Below are 22,162 nucleotides of genomic sequence, written 5' to 3' on the forward strand. Positions count from 1 at the left end.
TTACACAATCAGATCCTGCATTTACCTGGCTATCCATGTGCGCATATTAACCAATGTTAACCCTGCACACAAACACATGCTAGATATTTTGCACACCTATGTGCCGATGCAGTTTACATGGATGCAACTGAAAATCTCTAAATTCAGTAATCCATACAATCAGTTCATCCCATTGAAGATGCTCTACACTTCTTCATGTGCAGGGCCTGTGGCAGGTTTCTGCACCCTCTTGTTTTATTTTATTTCCTTTAACATTTTTGAATGGGATCTTCCCACCTGCGCCAAGAGTCTTTGTGAAGGTTCTGGTCCCACGCTAGGGGCAGTCCTAAAGGTATAATGGGTGGTTGGTTATATAAGCATCTCATTGGTAGAGATACCTCCAGATTATTCAGGCTGGAAAATTGACACCTCTCTTTCCTTCAGGCCTCAATGTGATGTTATATAATGGTGTAGCTGATAAGTTATATCAGTGGTGTTCAGCATATCTATATAATTTATATACTTATTGCATGTATTTACCATGGAGAAAACAGCAGTAACACCGATAGGGGAAATCCTGGTCCTATTGCAGTCAATGGAAGTTTTGCTATTAATCAATGGTGCCAGGATTTCACCCATAATCTTTACTGATATTTATGTGGTACTATTCAATCTTATTAGCTGAACTTGTTTCTCAGAGTACCAGTATTTAGTGTTTTAAATTGCTGATGGCTTCTTTAGTAGAAGGAGTGGTCTAGAGGGAAACTAAGTCTACTGAGAGCTGAGTTGCTATAGATACAAGGCCTTCTGTGAGGCTTCACCAGGAGGCTGGTAACATATTGGCCAGGTAGGCATTTCTGTTTATTAGAAAGAAACATGCTGCATAATGCATCAGCTTACATGAATAGCCACTTCTTCTGCAAAGCCAGCAATTTTTTTGTACCAGAAGTATCTCTTGTATACAGAATGTACATAAAATAGTTACGAGTCAAAAGCTACATAGCTAAAGCATTTCTTCAACAAAAGGTTTTTTAGTTTAAAAGTGGAGTATGCCTACGACAAACTCAAATAGACTTTATAAGAGTAGTAGAAGAAAAATCCCAAGTTGCTTTAATGCATTGTTTCCCAAACTTGGGACGCCACTTGTGTAGGGAAAGCCCCTGGTGGGCCGGGCCGGTTTGTTTACCTGGCCGCTGCTTCCAGCAGCTCCCATTGGCCTGGAGCAGTGAAGCGCGGCCAGTGGGAGCCGTGATCAGCCAGACCTGCGGACGCGGCAGGTAAACAAACTGGCCAGGCCCGCCAGGGGGTTTCCCTACACAAGTGGCATCCCAAGTTTGGGAAACACTGCTTAATGTATTGAACTATGCTGATTGCAATTCTAATTATAGTGAACCTTCAGTTACAGTGTGGGAGGATTGACATAACTGACAAAGGGTATCATTATACTTTATAGTAGATTTGATCCCATTTATTCAGAGTGTAATATTTATCCAGCCCTGTGAGATGGCAGAAGCATTGTGTGCTACTGTATCAGACTTTGAGTACAAGACCAGTGTCCTGTTTCAACTCCCCTGTAGTCCACAGAAATGAACAAGCATCTGCATAAGGTGAAGCTAGTAACTCACACCCAGATTTTTAAAGGTATTTGGGCATTGCTGCGCTCAACGTTGTAATGCTGAACTGATGTAGGCTGCTAAAGACCTTTAAAAATCTGACCTCATTCCCCTGGTTAGAGAATGAGCTTCTAGCCTTTAAAGGGAGAAGAGATCCCTGTCTATCTTCTTTCTAACAACAATGCCCCCTCTAGATTTGCCTGTGGTAGATGATGGGGTAAAAAGAATAACACAGCTGTAAACAGGAAAGATCTGCCTATTTTTGAATGAAAAGACAACTCAGAAGTACACCTGTGGCTACTCCAGTACTAAGCCCAAATAATTCTCAACTTTTTATCATCATATGCTTCTTTAAAAAGTCGTAGTTCTAAAGGATAATAAATCTACTCTTTCAAATGTTCTTCATTTTCCAAAGTAAATAAGCAATTGTATGTTGTGCTTAGGACAAGGAAAGTAGGGTTTAATTCAGGGGGCGGCAACGTTCGGCACACAGCTCACCAGGGTAAGCACCCTGGCGGGCCGGGCCAGTTTTATTTACCTGCTGACTCTGCAGGTTCAGCCGATCGCGGCCCCCGCTGGCTGCGGTTCGCCGTCCCGGGCCAATGGGGGCGGCAAGAAGCAGCGCGGGCGAGTGATGTGCTGGCCGTGGCTTCTCGCCGCCCCCATTGGTCCGGAATAGCGAACCGCGGCCAGTGGGGGCCGGGATCGGCCGAACCTGCCGCGTCAGCAGGTAAATAAAACTGACCTGGCCCGCCAAGGTGCTTACCCTGGTGAGCCGCGTGCCAAACATTGCCGACTCCTGGTTTAATTAAACAAAAATACTGAATTTAAGTGTTTATTATCACTATTTAACATTTGTATTGTGATAGTACCTAGAGGCCAATGAGATCTGGGCTCTGTTTGGTTAGGTGCTGTACATGCACAGTTGACAATTCCTGCCCTAAGGAGCTTACAGTTTAAAAGTCAAGACGTAGGTGGATGAGACAAAAAAGTGAGCCAGCGTGGGAGGTAACAATAATCATAGGTTTTGTGCTGTTCTCAGCCAGTCAGGACCAGTGATCTCAGCAAGCCACCTGCCTGGCTATTAGCAAATTACAGTTTGCAGCAGGCCTTTTCCAATTGGTCAGAAAATGAATTCTGTTCCAAAAGCTGTGGCCTTATGGTACCATATTCCATCATGTAGAAAACATTCAGGTATAGACATTGGCCCGATTGTGCCCTCCCACAGTCAAAGGGCATGTCTTCACTGCCCGCTGGATCGTCGGGTAGCGATCGATCTATCGGGGATCGATTTATTGTGTCTAGTGTAGACATGATAAAAATCGATCCCCGATCGCTCTGCCGTCGACTCCGGAACTCCACCGCAGCGAGAGGCGGAAGCGGAGTCGACGGGGGAGCGGCAGCGGTCGACTCGCCGCTGTCCTCACAGCCAGGTAAGTTGACCTAAAATACGCAACTTCAGCTACGCTGTTCGCGTAGCTGAAGTTGCGTATCTTAGGTCAAGCATCCCCCCGGCCCTCCCGTAGTGTAGACCTAGCCAAAGCCTCAGGAGGTGAAATTTTCAAAGATTTCCTCATGGTGATTTCCCATGAAATATTGTCAGGGGTGCACAGATCCCCTGGCCACCAGTGCCATCTGCTCAGAGGCCCGCAAGCTCTACAAGAGCTCTGGCCCCAATAGTCCTCCAGCTGGGGCAGTTTGTGTTGCACCTGTTTTTTCTATATGTGGACATACCTATGGTTTTTCTTTTAATGTACTGTTCACCTGCTTTTCAGATATGCCAAGTACCCATTTACTTCAATGGGTACTCAGCACCTTGGGAAATCAGGTTTGTCCCTTAAATAAGAAAAGCTTCCTAGTTTAGAACACACTAAAAAACAACAGCAAAAGAGCCTGGCTGACTCACAGTCAGCTTTGACCACTGTGTGCTATTTCTGCGTCGGAGCTACCTCTATCTTTTTCTTTTTCCTTGTCCGTTCGTGATTATTGATGGATTAAGGCATGAAAAGTATACCTGGCATAGAAAAATAACTGTAAATTTCCCTCATAGACTTGAAAATGTCTTTGTAGTCAGTGAAGCCCATTCAAGTACAAGTGCTATGACAATGAATGCCATAGAAATGCATATAAAATCAGTAAATGAATACCTTAAAACTCACCAGGATAGTAGCAGAGGCCTTTTGTATCCTGGCATCTCTGTGATCACCCTCAGAACAGAGCTAGCAAGTGGTCCCCAGTAGAAAGAAGAAATATAGTAGGTGGCTATGAAACAAATCAGAGCTTGTTGTTGTACTCCAGGATCTTTAGGCATCTGCAGAATTACAAGAGGGTAAGCAGTTTTAATAATATTAAACAATAGAACTACTGACATATTTAAATCTCCCAGAGTGCAGTGCAGTGCAACTGTTAAAATGCAAGCAGCGAGAATTTTCCTCTGGGCCAAAAGAATGTGCTATTTGTACTGAGAGTCTGCAAAGGAAGAAGGAAAGGGCAGTTCTCAATCTGCCTGTAAAAGTAATACACCTAAGGCAGTGGAAGGTGAATGAAAAGTACTGTTTCAGTTAGACGAAAGTTGAGAAAACTATCACTGGATAGTTCAGAATGCCATGATCCCAAACATCTTTAATACTCTATATTTAAAGGTTTCTTGGTTGATCACCAGCCAAAGTGAACACTAATCTCTCTTCAGTCTTCTATCCCTGTCCAGATAGTTGGGTATAGTTCCTCCTTTCCAGCAGATGGAGACAGGAGGACAGTATTTTGAAACTTTTTAGTGATGTCATCCTCCGTATATAAGGGGGTTTCTAGCTCCCAGAGCTCAGTTATATGTGTCTTCACCTAGTGGGAGACTTGAGCAGCTGTAGCCTTGTTAGATGAGGAGGAAAAAGAGAGAAGGAAGTAGGCCTCAAATGCCTATGGGAATTTCTAGCCACACACCGTTATCCAGCTGCCTCTGAAGCAGTATGTGACACAGACAGCTGGAGAGCTCTTGGTCCAGCATGCAAAGGAGAAAACAGAGAAGGGCTCTGAGTTCCAGGAGAGTAAGAGAATAGAGTTCTCAGAGAGCTAGGAAGGTTTTCGAGCCAGACACTGGTATGCAGCTCGTAAAAGATGACCTCTTGATAAAGGTCAGCAACTATGATTTGCTCCTGCAAGCAGCCCCTATCCACCAAAGATGCCTAGACGCTATGGAGATGAGCACGATTATAAAATAGAACTAATCTAGCGCATTCCTAGCTGTCATTCTTTCAACATGATCAAATAAGGGGCTGACACTCCTTCCCATAAATGTCCTCTTTTCTCATTTAAAATAATTACATTTCTATGTAGGGTGCATTGTTTGTTCATGGTGCCATTACAGCTTTCAAAGATATTTCTTCAGAAGTTATACCCTGAAGTGTACTTGACTTTGCAGAACTCTGAAGAGCTAAAAGTGTCCTTAAGGCTGTTTTTGCATTGATAGTGACAGCTATTTTTGCAGACTATGTATAGAAAACCATTATTATAGGGTTTTAAATTTTCTTCTAAAATACAAGCCAGGTCATTGAGCTGCTGTTTTTCTCTTTAGCGCAGGATATAACTCCAAATGCTTTTCAGCATGGCCTGACCACATAGAAATATGTGGCCATAGTGTACTAAGAAGAGAGGGGAAGAGAGAGAGAGACCAGCCTGTAAAGGCAAACTCTTTTCAGTGGGATCCTGAATTAAGACCCCAAATGGGAGCAATCTCAAACTTTTGGGTTGTTCAGATCCAGATCTGAATGTTGCATGTCAGGCCTGTTTCTACTTTAAATGCAACCATGCTAACTTGCCGAAGAAGGCGGCCCAAAAGATTGTCAGCTCTATAGAAGTGTCATCTAGCTTTTGTTTCGTGTTTCTCTTGCTTTAAATTCAAAGTGCTAATGTTTAGTGGAGTGTAGTATACAGATCAGTAAAGGACTGCCAGGTTGGGCTTATGTTGAAGCAAATCCAACATTTGATTTGAACGCTGCTTTTTGTGAGCATGCTATTTGCTGCTCAACATCCTTGCTGTTATATATAGAAGAAAATCAATGTTATTCCTTAGGGCTAGCTTGTGGCTTTGGCTACACGCCCACATATAGTAAGGGAGAGTCAGAATTCCCACCACTGTTGTGTGGGCTACCTGGAGCTCGAGTCCTGGAGCACAGGAGTAAGCAGTGCTGTGTGCCTGCTTAACCCTCACTGGAACAGAAATGTGGGAAGGGGCAGGTCCAGGGCTGCACCCCTTCAATTTACCAGACTCCTGAGCTGAGTCAGTGCAGGGGGTGTCGTAATTTGTGGTATAGGTCAGCAGCACATTAGCATCTCCATTCCAAGCAAGCGGGAAACAGGGAGGGAATTGTGCTTTCCCCAGGACATTTTATGCACCACCCCCTTGGGCAAGGCTGAGGCTAAAAGCACAGTCTAGCCCTTAGAGTTTGAAAGCACAGGGATACAACCATCTTCTTTCTCAGACTTTCTGTGGAGTTTGAGAATATGGCTAAGGTGAATTATAACTCAAAGGTGGGGTTTCCATTTGAATAACCTCTCAAATAAAGGCTTGTGGTGGAAAGGGAGGTGCAGTTGATCAGACAAATGCCTGTCAGATTGTCACTTAGATTTATGAGTGGATGATGATTTTTTTTCTGGCCTGTTTTTGGTTTATACAATCCTATGTCTGTGTACTGTACCATACGAATGAGTATTCCCTCTTCGTGGGTGGGGGGGAGATACATTAGCATGAAAGGCCTACTCACCTTCCTACAGCACAAATACCTAGTTACAATAGAAACATTTTGGTGCTGCTGGGCATAGACTCATAAATATCATCTGTGAGATCTATGGATAAAGAGTGCTGTAGAGGTGCTGAGTGGTCTATTGTTCATTTTATTTTATGAACTATTCTGCTTCATAACTTTACAAGGAATTGACTTTCTAGAAACCTTCTAGCCTGCTTTGTGAAACAGTTCTTACCTTTAAATAATCAACTTTGACTGTCTTTATGAAGCAGGTCTGGTCAGCACCTAGCATAATGGGCCATTGATCCATGACTGGGGCCCTAAGTGCTACCGCATTACAAATAAGAAGTCAGTTTGGATAGCATAATTCACTTTTCCTGACAAAAATGGAATGATTCATTTCTATTAGCTCCAAGCTTGCAATGCTATAAAGAGAAAGTTCCTGAATCCACACAGAGGAAATGTATAAGGAACAAATTGAGCATTCTCAGTTTCCCCAAAGTGTACAAGAAGCAGGGATCCTGATTTACCATTGCATGACTCCAGCTTTGGGCTATTGTAACACTGCTGATCTCATTGGAGTGACACTGGTGTTAAACTGGAGTAGTGCAGCCAGGAATCAGTCACAGAATATTTAAAAACAAAAATCTTATAATAGTTAGAATGCATAAAATGCTTTACATATGGAAGGTGATGTACAAGCATTGACTTACTAAAGACATTCAGTTGGACTGTACACAATTTATTAATAAATATCTGTTAAATAGGCTTCTCAAATCATTTAGGGCCAAATTCTTGCCTCAGATCCATGCACATGACTATTTCCTCTTGGGACATTCAAAAAAGCTCTGTTTCTGACACATCTTCCTGTTTGCCATATCACTTAGTATTAATGTTGTACTACTGTGTCGATCTGAGGCCAGAATTTGGCTCTCCAGATCTATACAAAACTAAGAGTCTCTGAATTGTTCATAACATTTTAAAAATGGAGTAAGTGAACAGTAGTGAAAATTAAATCAGGGCTTGTCTACACATGAAAATTAATCTGGAATAAGGTATGTATTATTTTAAGGTGGATTAATTAATCCTGGTTAACTCCATGTGTGGATGCTCTTATTCCAAAATAAGAGTGGCTTATTCTAAATTAGCTTACTCCAGCTGAGCGTCCACTTCCAGGAAAAATCTATATGCTGGTGTGCCCTATGTAGTATGGATCTTAGCTGTCTCGGGAGCTCCCTAATACACTGTCTTGTCAGTTGAGATCCAGGAGGGTTACTCATGCAAACAGACCCATGATGCTGAAAGTGTTGGCTGAGATTTTTCAGGGGACGGCTCTCGACTTTGGAATTGATTTCACCCTCTTTATTTGATAGATCCTGGATCAGTTGACTGTCAGGGTGTGATCTGAAGTCTGTCTGTTCACTTGGGCTATTGCTTGATGGGATGGGTATATCTAGGCTTACTAAAGCCAGTTTAAAAAAAAAGTGTAAAGAAGAGTTAATGTAAAATTAATCCATTTCTTTTAATCGAAAAATCAAAATGTGGAACATCTGAACCGACCCTAATGCTTACAGCTTAATTTTGGGATTGAGTCGTTTAAATTTAGCTAAAATTAGTCAATTCTTATTTGTGATGATTAATAATGTACATATACACAGAGGCAATATTGAAGAGTATATTTCAAAATTAAATTAAAATGTATTTATACAATTTTAAAATATCAGTAAAATTATTAATATTGCTGGCAATAGACTATAAAGACTATAAAGAAGAAATGTTAGACGTGATGAATAAGTTTTGATATTGCAAGCCCACTGACTCAATATACAGTCGTTTTGGATACATTTTAAAACTCTCCACTAGTTACCCTGTATATCCAGTTTGGTAAATTTACTCACAGCATTGCTGTGTTTGTGTATGAGGTAGTATAGCCTATTGTGCCCCGTTAATAAACTGTATTTCAATTTTGCTAAAGCAAGTCTGGTAATAAAACAATACATGCATGATGCAGTACTTATATTCATAACACACTTGCTTTTAAGCATTGGAACAATTTGTCATAGTGCTGTATTTAGGAAAGATTACTTGTTAGTTGGGCATATTATACAATTAATATATTATGGTTTAGTAGTAAAATACTACTCACTGTATCGCTATCAGACATTTTCATGGGAACAGACATTAGGCTTGAGACTTGTAGTAAAGCTTATGTGAAAAGACCGTTACTTAGTGCTAAACTGTTATCAGGAATATCCTTACTATTGGCTGAATCCTAAATCCTAGGTTCCCTGTACATCTGCCCATCTGCAATCCATTTAATAAAAGTGGCTGCACGATTGATAATATAGAGCAAGTGTGTCTCACTTCTTTATTCAAATAAGTATATTGCAAAATTCTCAAGAATGGTAATCATCTAGGACCAAACCCTAGGGCTGCCAATGTGTCCTCATGAACACTGTGACCTTTGAGGAGGAGGGAGATCAGCAGCAATCTGGAGACTCCTACAGAGATGCGTACAGCTCCCCCATGGGAGGAGAGATTACTGGTTAGTCTATGTAGTACATCGAGACTGTGTGGCGGCAAAAAGTAACTTCCATTGGCTGGGCAGCCCCAGCTGTTGGTGGAGAGTCTGAAAGGAAGTGATGGAGTAGATGCAGATTGTGGAGGATTCATTTGTGTGAGCACTCTTTCTCCCTACTATTCCGCTGCTCCATAACTCCCTCTGCAGCAGGCCAGCCATTCTCCTGAACAGATTGGTCTGGAGCAGAGGCAGCAGCCATGCCTCTGAAAGCCATGGATACATTGGGCTAGCCAGGGACCTGAATTAAAGCATCACACAAAAACTTCAGGAAATATTTAGAAAAAATCAGCCTGCAGAAGTAATGTATTTGCTTCTCTTTAACATGAATACTGTTTGGTATTTAATAGCCAAAGGCTTTTTTTCCAGCTGACTCTGCCTCTTTTGAGGGTTAGCTCTGCCCTCCAATTAGTAATGGCAACAGAGGCATTTTATACTAAGCCAAGATATGAGAAGTCTGGTAAATAGGAAACCTACGGCATGTAGGCACTTTTGATGTGTCCTACATTCTAACCAAGTAGTATATCACCATAACTAGCACATAGAGTGAGCCTGCCATTTCTGCTCTTTGTTCTTTACTATAAGTATTCCATGAGCAAGTTCATATAAGGTTTTTCTCTCCATAGGAATGAAAAAACATGAGTAGGTCTTTCCTGTAGATTCTGCTCTGGCTGAGTTGTGAAGGATGACTCATAGTAAGAAGAAATCTGAAATGTTTTAATAGGTTACATCAGGTCACCGTCTAGTTGGTTGTACTTTAATCAGAGCAGTCACAGTTGTTTGGGACAGTCTGTTTTAAGCTTATTTCAGTTGTTTGTTTACCAAACATTCACTTATCTCTGAATTATTTTACCAGCAATTTCAGTGACATAGCAATTCAAGGTCCAGATCTTGCAAACCCTCCGTAGCAAGTGTAGTGCTTAGTAAAGCACAGAGCCCTCAGTCTAGTTCCCACTAAAGTCAGTTGAAAGACTCCCACCGGTTTTAACGGGAATCAGATGACGTATTTATTCCCCTTGACTTCACTTTGACTCCTCTTGTGCCCAGCCAGTTTGCCTATCTAGTGAGGACAGTCTAATCTATCCATCTAGGTGTTTACATAGCCCCTGTTACCATAGTATGTGAATACCTAGAGCCACCAGCCTCACAGATTGGAGTGTGTAAAATGTAGGGCTCTGGTGGAGAGGGCTGCACCTTTGGAAGGATGATGCACGGTCAGAACTCAGCAATATTGGCCCCTCCTCACTCTACATCCAGGTTGGGCCCTGGCTCAAAGCTACAGTCTGGTCTCTAGGTGTGTATTTTCAAATACTTAAATTCATAACCAGTTCACCTTGGATATTCCGGACTCAGCTCTTGTCACATCCATAGACACTTTGCCTGCTCGTGAGATTAACATATGTGGGTCCTTAGCAATATGTGGACAATTCCAAGGACTGCAGGTAGCCTTATATCTTTGTTCTCCTTATATGATCTTGTAAAAAATGTTTGTTCCTGCCTTGACACAGCTATTAGGATCATTAGTCATAATTGTTAGTATAAAAATGTCTGATTGCTCTTTTTAAAGCAGGATGAATGTAAAGGAAGAAATGGCAAAACATACAGCTGGATAAAGGTGCATTTGTGCAATTGTTATACATGTACACTTGAGGAAAGGGGGTTAATTATAGTTTTAGCTATATTTGTAAAGTTTATTTAATCCAACCAGACTTCAGAGTTTCTGCTTTTGTGCTGCATTAAATCCTTGCTGAAGCCTTTACAGTGTCATGGTTGACACAGTACTTAACCAAAACTTTGATTCTTGAGACTGCTGGCTGCATAAGTAGTACTGAAATGATTAATCAAGTTATTTGAACAGATTTCAACCAGATTAAGAATTAACCACACTGCACCAAAATTTTACAGCTGAGATGCAGAAGAGGGTTTTTCTTCCACCTGGGACAGAAAGTTAACATGTAACAAGATAGTATATCACATGCAGGCGGTGTCTCTAAGTGGAGCTTAAACGTCACGTTGGCAAAAAAGTGTTTTGTAGACTCAGCTAACTCCCTGTGGAACATCTCCTGCTTGGCTTATTGCAGTGACTAGTCCCATTGTTCTCATGAGACTTTCTATGTGAGCAGAGTGAACAGGAATTCGTTCCATGCATGCCCATTTCAAAACTACGGTGAAATAGGACATAACTGATCATGGTTGATAGTGTCTACTAAAGGGAAGTTCTGGTCTGAAATAGTCAGGAGTTTCAGGTGAAATTGAAGTGGTGGATTGAGAGAGCTGTATGGGGAAAACTGCGCAGAGCCTTCCAACATAGTTCTGACTGTGCCTGGCTCCAACCATTGCTATTATGACCCAATCCTGCTAAGTGCAGAGCACCTCCTGAGAGATGCTGGGCTTCTTTAACCCCTACAGACGTCAACGGAAGTTGAGGGTGCTTGATTCCATGCAGGATCAGACCGTTGGTCCTTTAATGCTTCTATGAGCATTAAATTCACTCACAAACTTATAGAAGAAAGGAGCAAATGAAAGCAATAGCTGGCAGCAGTAATTGTATCTCACTGTTTAATATTAGACTTGGCACTGGTTCTAAATACCTGTAAACTTTGGGAAAGTTCAGCTCTGGGTCTGAACCTTACAGCTCAAAGCCATTGTTATTTAAAATTGAAAACACTTTCTGCTGGCAGCCTGAATGCACAAAAATAAATCTTTCAAAATGTAATGTAAATTATGGTTATGCTCAGAAAAGTGACTGTAAAAATGGCAACTTTTACTCTATAGATATTCTCCCTGTATGTCCTCCAGGCATTTCTGCTGACTTTACTGATTAAAACCAAGTTGTTACTGCTGTTAGCACCACAAAGCCAATAAAACCATGGCAGAGAAAGATGGATTTGCATCTGCCTCCTGCATCATCAACTAAATTACCAGCTAATTTCTTAGTGCAAAATCGTTACGTGGTGATGAGGTGAGAGGCAGAACAAAGCAGCTTGATTTTTCACATCCCATGAAGAATTTTCAGTGTTTGCAATGAGAAGAATCACCTTTGGGGAGTGTTTAAAGTGAATAAATCTGACCTGGAAGCTATTGAGAAAGTAAATCTGGAACCCTCTCCATGTTGATGTTACAGTCACTGTTAGAGCCACACTTTAATAACGAAGGTATAAACTGTTCCTGGATTGTTTTCTCAGGTGTTACACTGGCTTTTCCTCGCCTCATATTTCTTTCTCATTTAAATATATATTGGTGATTTCCAAATTGATAAACAAATAAAAGCTCACATGAAGTGCCTTACTGGCTATGCAATGGAGCAATAAGGTCATAGAGAGAAACGAGCATGTAATTTTAAAAGGTTTTTATGTGGTATATGGGATGTAATGATGGTTCTTTAAAATTACTTATTGGAAAAATTCTAGACAGCAAAGGATTAAATCTGATCTTAAAGTGTGGTTTTACTCTGAAAAAACAACAATGTAAAAATGCCACCTCTGTACTCAACAGATCTGTTCCTTGTGTGTATATGATCCCGAGTCCTCTTTGTTTACTACATTGCCAAAAATAAGTTTCTTCTGTTTTTTTTACCCCCAGTTAGCCCTGCAGCGCCTGCACAGCTAAGCGAGAACCAGCAGGATTTTAGTTGCCCTTTTTACATCAAGAGAATTCTTTACTAATTGTTTGTGTTCGATCTCTCAGGGTACATCATCAACAGCCACCCCGCACCCCCCCCAAAAAAAACCCCAAACCCCAACCCTGCAGCAGTAAGTCTCAGAGCCTGGGTTAACTGACTCGGGCTTGCACTGCAGAGCTAAAAATAGCTGTGTAGATGCTTGGGCTCAGGCTGGAGACCAGGCTCTGAAACCGGGGGGAGGAGAAGAGGTCAGGTCTTGCAGACCAGGCTCCAGCTTGAACAACTACACTGCTGTTTTTTAGTCCCTCAGTGAGAGCCCGAGTCAGTTCACCCAGGCTCTGAGACTTGCTGCTGCTACGTTTTGGTTTTGCTGTGTAGATGCACCCTCAGAGACCAAAAATACAAAAGGCCAGATTTTTAAAGGTATTTAGGCCCTTAAAGATGCAGATAGGTGCATAAGCGCGTCTGAAAATCCCACTAGGCACCTATGTGCATCTTTAGGCACCTAAATACCTTTGAAAATCTAGCCCAAAGCCACTTAAGAGCCATTCCATTTACTCCTGTTCCCGTCTTCAGGCAATAATGCCTAATAGTCTGTGGTATCAAAGACAGTTAGTTGGTGGAGCTAGTAAGAGCAGCAGACACACCTAGTCATCGTTACTTGTAATGGTTCAAGAGAAGGAAAGATCCTAGCTTGACTCTCGGATCCCAAGCTAAGTTTGCACTTAGAAAAAGACTCTCTTCATGTATAATTCGCGCACGCTCGATATGGACACACAACGAACACGGCACAGCACAATGACATTTTACAATCACTTTTCAGAGTAGAGGTGCCTTTTAAACATACATGCCTTTAAATGCTTATCTCAGAGTTCTACAGTCTTCAGGTTCTGAGGGCTCTCATGGTCTCCACCAGCATGGCCTTGGGAAATAATGCATCAGAGCATACTTTGGGAAATGAAGTATGCATGTTTATTTGTACAGCTTTCAAGCACTCACCATTATGTAGCGAAATCCATTACTGATAAAGTTTCTAAAGCAGAATGTGACAGGGCACACCACTAGTCTGGCACCTCCTCCTGGCTGCTCTGGGGATTAGCTCATCAGGTCGATGCCCCATTGCCACAGTCGTACACCATCTCTCTCTCAGGTCTGTAGCTCCCCTTTTGTCCCAGGAAGCACAGCGTCCTCTTCATGACTCAGCCCTCTGGGCAGGTCGCTCAGCATTTCCCCCCCTTCTGGGATATATCAAAGTCTTTCCTTCAGCAGCCTTATGCAGTATTCCCATTCACTGCCTCAACCTAGCAGTTCTGGGCTTTACTCTCCCAGCCCTCATTGCTCCTTCCCAGGACTGCATCCTACCACTCATTTCCCCCCACTTTCTCTGGGTGTACTAGCTCCAAACCCTGCTCCCTCTACCCAAGGAGTGATTGCTCTTTCCCAGCAGCCCTTGTCTGATGCCAGCTTCCTGGCTTTATAGGCCCTGTCTATTCCTGCTCAGCTCAGCCTGCTTTCTATCAATTCCCTGCCTTCTAGCTCTCCCTCCAGGTGCAGTCTGTGCAGTTAATTGGCCTGCCTGGTCTTCTTAACCCCTTCCAATCCTGTGTGGGCTGGACATCCCATCACCCAGTTCCATACTTTTACCTTTCTTTTTGAATTAAATGCTTATTTACATTTTTTAAAGAAAGCTATTTCTAAACATTTGCCTGTGTTGTGGAACCGCGTAAGTGATACTGAGAATACAGAAAAATAATGAGCTGTCTAGCATACTCACAGGACTAAAACATAGCTTTTATGTTTGAAATGACACTAAGAAAGTGACTGTAACCTGCTTGTTGATTTGTAACCTTGTTGTTGCGTTGAATAGGAATTTTTAAAAGCAACACAAAACCCTCATAGATAGACGGGCTGATAATGATAGCAATATATTTGTGGCCCAGTGGTAAATAGGAGAGCTCTTCTTTTAAAGAGCTGATTTTCCTTCCTCCGTGAGCAGGTATGTATTTATAAAATTCTCTTCTTTTTTGTAGGCAGCAGTGACAGATGTGCAGTTTGGCCCTATGAGACTCCACCAAGATCAACTTCAGGTAACACTTTAGGAAATACTGAAATTAAGGTGAAGTTTCATGATCATCACGCTGCATTTGTCCTGTAATTTACAGTATGCACATTGATGTTCAAATAAATATTTCACAGCTCAAACTAAAGACCAAATTTTCAGCAGGGCAATGTTTGTGATTGGATCCATTTTGTGTGCTCAACCCTTCCCCAGGGCATTTTGGCATGCCAGGCAACAAGCATGTTATCTAACAGATACAGCACTTTGTAAGTTTTCCCATCCTAAAATAAATCCCCACCCTGTTTCCAGCCTCTCTCCCTTCTCCCTTGCGTCTCTCAACTTATTGAACATGATATCTACAACTATTTCTCCTAGTTTCTGTTCTCCACTTCCACCTGTATTCCAATCCAATCTGGTTCTCACCCGCTACACTTCACTCTACTGAAACTGCTCTGAACAAGGTTGCTCTTTAATGATCCAAATGGACAAATCTCAGACCCTCTGCTCCATCCTCATCCTCTTTGAGCTTTCGGCTGCCTTTGACACTGTGAACATAGTCTCCTTCCTGAAGCCTCATCCTCTCTCAGCTTGTGCAATTCCATCCTCCCTTGGTTCTCCTCCTACCACTCTGGTTGTTCCATCAGTACCTCTCTTGGTGAATCCACCTCTTCACCCCCTCACCCTTTCCAGGAGTATCCCATAGTGGTCCATCAATGCTCCACTCATCTTCTCCCTCTACACCCCATCTCTAAGTAATATCCATTCACATGGTATCAGCTTATACACTACTTAATAATATGGCAAAGGCTGAACTCGTCTTCCCAAATCCTTCCTACTCCCTAGTTTCTCTGTCACCGTTGACACCACAATTCTCCTTGTAACTCAGGCCTATAACCTGGTGTCATCCTGGAGTCCACTACCTCTCTTACCACACAGATTCATTCATAGATTCATTCGTAGCTCATAAGGCCAGAAAGGACCATTGTGATCATCTAATCTGACCTCTTGCATAACACAGGCCTCTTATGGACTTCCCTGTATTAATTCCTCTTTGAATGAGATCATCTCTTCCCTGTATTAATTCCTCTTTGAATGAGATCATTGCTTTTAGAAAAAAAAATCCAATCTTGATTGAAAAATTTCCAGTGATGGGCAATCCACCAGAGCCTTGGTTAATTACCCTCATTTTAAAAATGTACACCTTATTTCCAGGGTGAATTTGTTTAGCTTCAATTTACAGCCATTGGATCCTGTTAAATTTTTATCTTATAGGCTGAAGAGCCCGTGTAGGTACTTATAGACTTTGATCAAGTCCCCCTTAACCGTATCTTGGATAAGTCATGTTCTTCCATCCTTTAATCATTGCCATGGCTCTTCTCTAAAACTCTCCAGTATTCCTTGAACTATGATACCAGAACTGGACACATTATTCCTGTACTGATCACACCAGTGCCAAATACAGAGGTAATGTAACCTCTCCACTTCTACTCGATATTGCCCTGTTTTTATACATCCAATGGATCACAATAGCTGTTTTGGCCATGTCATTGCAATGGAAGCTCATGTTCAACTGATTAGCCATCTAGCCATCGTGGAGTCTGAAAAAGACTTGTGGGTCACCACTTCCCAGGATAGAGTCCCCCATCCTGTAAGTATTACCTGCATTCTTAGTTCCTAGATATATAGATATACATTTAGCTGTATTAAAAGACATATTATTTGCCTGTGTCCCTCTTACTATGTGATCCAGATCGCTCGGTATCAGTGACCTGTCCTCTTCATTATTCACCACTCCCTCAGTCTTTGTATATCTGCAGTTTTTATCAGTAATGATGTTATAGTTTCTTCCAGAGTCAGTGATAAATATGTTAGAGTGTGGGGCCAAAAAGTGCTTCCTTTGAGACCCCACTAGAAATACACACTCTCAATAATGATTCTCCATTTCCGATAACCTTTTGAGACCTATCAGTTAGCTAGTTTTTAATTCATTTAATGTGTGTCTTGTTGATTTTGTATCATCATAGTTTCTTAATTAAAATGTTGTGTGGTATGAAATCAAATCCCTACAGAAGTCCAAATATATTACATCAACACTATTACCTTTATCAATCCAATTAATAATCTCACCAAAAAAAGATATCGAGTTAGTTTGACATGATCTGTTTTCCATAAACTCATACTAATTGGCAATAATTATATTACCCTCCTTTAATTCTTTATTGATCGAGTCCTATATCAGCTGTTCTATTATTTTTCACAGGATCAATGTCAGGCTGACAGAACTACTGCCCTGGTTGTTCCATTGACTTCTTTTAAATATTGGCACTACATTAACTTTCTTCCAGTCCCCTGCAACTTCCTCACTGTTCCAAGCCTTATTGCAAATCTGCATTAATGGTCCAGAGAGCTCTTCAGCCATCTCTTTTAAAACACTTGGATGCAAGTTAGCTGGACCTGCAGATTTAAAATGTCTAATGTTCAGTAGCTGCTGTTTAGCCTCCTTCCTAGTTACAGTTGGACTGGAGAGTATTTCGTCGTCATATGACTGAATACATCATCCTGCTTTTGCCCCAAACGAGAGCAGAAATATTTCTTGCATATGTCTGTCTTTTCTGCATTATTGTTGACAATTCTACCATTTCCATTTAGTAATGGTTCAATAAATCAAGCCTCATAATACCTATGGGAGGTAGCTAAGTATTATTATCCCCATTTTACAGATAGGGATACTGAGGTACAGAGAGGTTAAATGACTTCAAATCTATGGCAGAGCCAGGAATACAACCCAGATCTGCTGATTGCTGTTCTGTGCTTTTGCTACAAAATGATCCTTCCTTTCTTAAGATTGTTATAAATTAACTTCACTAAAAATAGCCCAAACTATTACATGTTTTTACCGAGAGTTTAGCATAAACTACTATTCATTGCTATAAAAGGAATCTGAGCTAAATGAACACAAAGTCCTTCACTCTTACAAAAATATGCACTACATGTAAATGTTAAGATTTATTGATAGACATTCCACCAACTGGGTCCAAAGTGTAGCTACCACTGGAATTCTTAAAATAGCCCAGAAGTATAAAGTTCAGCAGGATGTGGTATGAGTTACTGAAGCTATACATTATTGTTTGACCACAGTATACATATCTTACTGTAGTTTGATTAAATTACTGAACGTTTTGGTGTTGTGTGACAATGGCCAAATTCTGAAAGTGACTTTATTGCCCCCTTCCAAAAATGGACACACACACTGTATTATCTGCAAAAGCAGCATTAATTAAAGGCCCATATTCTATTCTATCAAACAGCCCAAATCAAGCCTCTTCCTCACTCCCTACACAGTGTCATCCTGATGCAAAGCCTATTGCAGTCAATGGCAATTTTTCTGTAGACTTTAATGACCTTTGGATCTGGCCTCTTCAACTTCTGTAGCACCTTCCATCGTGGTGCTCCGAACACCATGCAAACATGAAGGAATTAAGCCTCCCCGCACTTGTATGAAGTGGGTAAGCATTATTCTCCCCATTTCAAAGACGCACAGAGACATTAAGCTTGCCAAAGGTTACGACATGAGTTTGTGACCGAGCCAGCCCTAGGTCCCAGAATTCCTGACTCTCAGATTTTTATTTTAACCACAGCACACTCCCTCTGGAATAAATTGCAAGGCAGACTTTGCCTAGGAGTCATAGCTGGGGCAAGCTGCATATACAGGAATACCACCCTTGACTTCAGAACCTCATAAGCTCACCAGGACTCCGATAGTTCTTGCTATTCACAATATTTCAGGGGAGTCAGGATGAGATGGAAGGCCCAGCACGTTTTCCATCATACCACTGCAGCATCTGTGCAGATTTTCCCCACAAATTATTTAGCCTGTGATTCTAGCAGTGTTAGCAAGTGGACATCCTGTACTAAGGCCCAGTCCAGCAAAGCCCTTAAGCATGTGCCTGGGACTGCTCACATGCTTACAGTGACACCCGTTTTAAGTGCTTTGCTGGAACGGGGTCAAAGCAAGCGAAATGAAGGAAAGTTACTTGTATATCTATACAAGGACATATTACAGACTATTTCTATGATAAACCATATGTTTATTGTTATTACACACACTGTATTCTAGTTTTAATAGTGTTCTCATTAAAATATTCCTTGGCTCTATCAAAAACAGTCTTATTAAATACTGTATGTAAATCTTGTAAATGGACTTCATTAAAGTTTTCATAAAGTGGCTTAGGACTTGTAGAAATAGCAGCTGTATTGTATATTTAAAGATCTTTTAAACATGATTCACTCTGTTTTTTTGACTCAGGTACTTTTAGTGTTTGCCAAAGAAGATAACCAGAGTAATGGGTTCTGTTGGGCCTGTGAGAAGGCTGGGTTTCGGTGTAACATTGCCAGGACACCTGAATCTGCGCTAGAATGTTTTCTGGATAAACAGCATGAAATTATCATTATCGACCATAGACATTCCAGATATTTTGATGCAGAAGCTCTATGCAGGTAAGTTCCATAACAATGGAATTTAAAAACTAGTATTTTTATTATAAAGGAATAGATGGAAACTCAGAATGTGATTATAGGCAGGAAGAATGTATAAAGTTATAGTGAATCTGTTGCCACAAATTTGTCATTTATATATTAGCTTTTTGATAAAAATCTAGAAATGTGCAAAAAGCAATGAGACCTGAGGGGTGTACACAATTGTTTTGTCATTTAAAAAGCAATAAACAACTGCTGAGACTTTATTGCCAAAGTAAGGCTGAAGTGCTGGAGTTTCAAACACTTAAGACCCACAGTTGCATGCCTAATTTGCAAACAGAAGTCTGGGAATTCCATACATAAATTCATTTAATTATCCATTTATATGCATAGGTGCTGGAACTGGGGGTGCTGCCACACCCCTTGGCTTAAAGTGGTTTCCATTATATACCGGGTTTACAGTTTGATTCAATGGCTCTCAGCATCCCCTCTCTAAAAATTGTCCCAGCACCTCTGTTTGTATGCTCAATTTCTTGAAATTTCCCATGCAACTACATGTGCAAATGAAGCAACATTTTGTGTGCACAATTGCACACCCACAGTGTTTGTAAATCTGGCCTGAAATACATAATCTTTCTCAAAAGCCTTGTACGTATTACAAATTTACTCCAAAACAACCCCCACAAACTACTATAGCACATGAATAAGGGGGAAAATATTCTTTCATAGCTTTTCAAGGACTGAAAATGCAGCAGTGTCTTGTTTCACTGACTTGCTAGTGAAATACTCCCTATGTCTAGACTAAATAACTGATAGGGCTTGGGGGGCTGGGGTCAGAGTTCTGACTGCGGGAAAGTGTGGTGGGGTTATGACACTGGGACAAAGGCTTTACTCCTTGTTAAAATAAAGGAATTAGTTTAAGATCTTTCAGGAGAAGGCAGGAGAGCATTGGTGTTCCCCTGGTTAAATTTTTACCACCCAATTCTTGAGCAGAGTAAAATGCTCGTTAACTGATCGAGGACAAGTCTGGAACATGCATAACTTGCATGTTATGGCTTCTTTTGGAATGGAGCATTGTGAATGTAGTGTCAATATGGGCTTTATGTCATTTGTGAGGGGATGATATTTGCTATTCCCTCACCGGGCTTGGCTAAAAACTAGACTAATCTACAATTTGCATGTTGTTTTTTCCACTGACACTCATAAACTGTTAAACATAGTCTTCTTTTGTAATTACCAAACAAGCTGGAGACTCAGTTTTGTTTTGGTTTTGGTTTTTTAGAATTAAGCATTTAAGAAAGGGATTTTCCAAAGACAGTGTAGGATTTATTAACGGTGAACTACAGAAATGTTAAGTGATCACGTTTCTTTATTTTAAGGTCTATCAGAACAACTACAGCCTCAGAAAATACAGTCATAATTGGTGTAGTACGAAGGTAAATTGCAAATATCATTATTTTCCAATATAAACAATCGAATGTGAATCTAATCATTGCAAAGGCAAATACTAGAGTAATAGCTCTAAATCAGAACACTTTTTATTGTGTTGGTGACACTATATTTTTACTGTGCTGTGTTCACCATCCTCTGCTGTAGGAGGGGTGTCGCCTTGCCTTTTGATTTCTGCATTGTACCAGATTATTTTCCCCCCATCACTGAAGCTTTTCAGAACATGATTTGACCAAAAAAAAATAGCACTATGTGCCAAGCGGGGGAGCCTTCTCAAGGCTGGATGTTTTAGCACTCATGGAAGACCCTCCTTGAAGCTGTCAGTATCCCTCGATACAGAACTGCATAGTTGGCCTGTCACCTCTTATCCCTTCTCCATGCCCTCTTTGAGTGGATGCTTTGTTCACTGCTGTCTAGGAAGACCATTTGTCCCAGTTTGCCAGGATTGCCCCTGTATCGAAGTCCTGTCCTGCTAATCCTGCTTGTTCTTCTGAAACTAGTTTTGTTGCTGTTTCAGTGAAAGCCTCTGGGAGGGTTGTCCAGCCACCTTTACCCACCCCCTGTTCTAGTCTCTCCAACTCCTTCTCCACTACAGATCCAGCTCTGTTAGTATTCCTTACCTTTCTGTTGACGTCAGGCCCAACGGCTGCCTCTGTCCCGGCCTAGTGAGTCACCCCCCACTCAGTCAGTCTTGATCTTGGCTACCTCCTCTTTTTCTCTTGTTTGATTCTGCTGCACTGTGTTTGGAGTACAATCTTAGCAGAAAGAAGCATTGGCCAAAAGAAAAATAAGCTGGCAGGTGGCACTTTAGGCCAGGGCAAAGGAAGCTGCTGGCAAATCTTATGACTGTGACAACTAGGTCACATCCACAGTCGTGGTAGCCCTTAAAGCTGGATTGGCTTTTATGAGAGTGATTTAAAGGGGGAAAAAAGAAAATAAGGGAGGGAGAGAGGAAACAGCAGCTCAAGAGCTTCTTGTCCTTCACCAAAAAAAAGATAGAAAAAAAAATGGCACACCCTTGGTACTGCAGGCCAGCTGTTCATTAGTAAGGTAAGACCAATTTGAACCTGGCTTGCTAAATCATAGCCATGGTAGGAATCAGACTTCAGAGTAGGAAGTTACTCAAGGGGTTTTTCTGCAGTTACTTTTTCTTTTTCTTTTTTTAAAAAAAGCTCACATGGTGAATACTGTGATAAGGATAAATGCTCTTCAAGAGAAGATCTCATTAAACTTGAGCTCTCCAGCCTTTCAGACCACTCAATGTCCCAGCCTGGTATAAAAGGCTAAGAAATAAATTTGCACTGCCCAGGGGGTATGTCTACAATGCAATAGGAGGTGTGGCTGCAGCTCAGGTGGGCATAATAGCTAAAACTAGCTGGGACAGTGCAGCAGCCTGGACCCTTGCACGTACTAGGAATGCAAGTACGTATCCAGGGTGCGGGACAGACTTATACAGACCAGGCTGACGCCTGTGCTGCCACGTCTTCACTGCTATTTTTAGCCATGCTAGCTAGATGAAAGCAAGCGTGGGTATGCCTTCCCAAGCTACAGCACACCTCCCATTGCAGCATAGACATGCCACGGGATCGATTTTCTGCTGAATAGTACATTGTACCACTATGTCTTCACTGACCAAAAATAAAGGTG

At 41.4% G+C, this 22,162-nt stretch overlaps 1 protein-coding gene across 1 annotated transcript in view; it reads left to right on the plus strand.

Annotated features, from left to right (window-relative positions):
* The window catches only part of PDE8A (phosphodiesterase 8A), a gene marked incomplete in the record, with an annotated part of 176,073 nt that overhangs the window by 105,962 nt on the left and 47,949 nt on the right, over positions 1-22,162 (plus strand). The window contains 3 exon segments of the mRNA XM_034783206.1: positions 14,562-14,618; positions 18,897-19,087; positions 20,446-20,502. Coding sequence (XP_034639097.1) covers positions 14,562-14,618; positions 18,897-19,087; positions 20,446-20,502 — 305 coding nt within the window.

Source organism: Trachemys scripta, chromosome 10 (genome assembly GCF_013100865.1).
Source record: "Trachemys scripta elegans isolate TJP31775 chromosome 10, CAS_Tse_1.0, whole genome shotgun sequence".
Classification (NCBI taxonomy): domain Eukaryota; kingdom Metazoa; phylum Chordata; order Testudines; family Emydidae; genus Trachemys; species Trachemys scripta.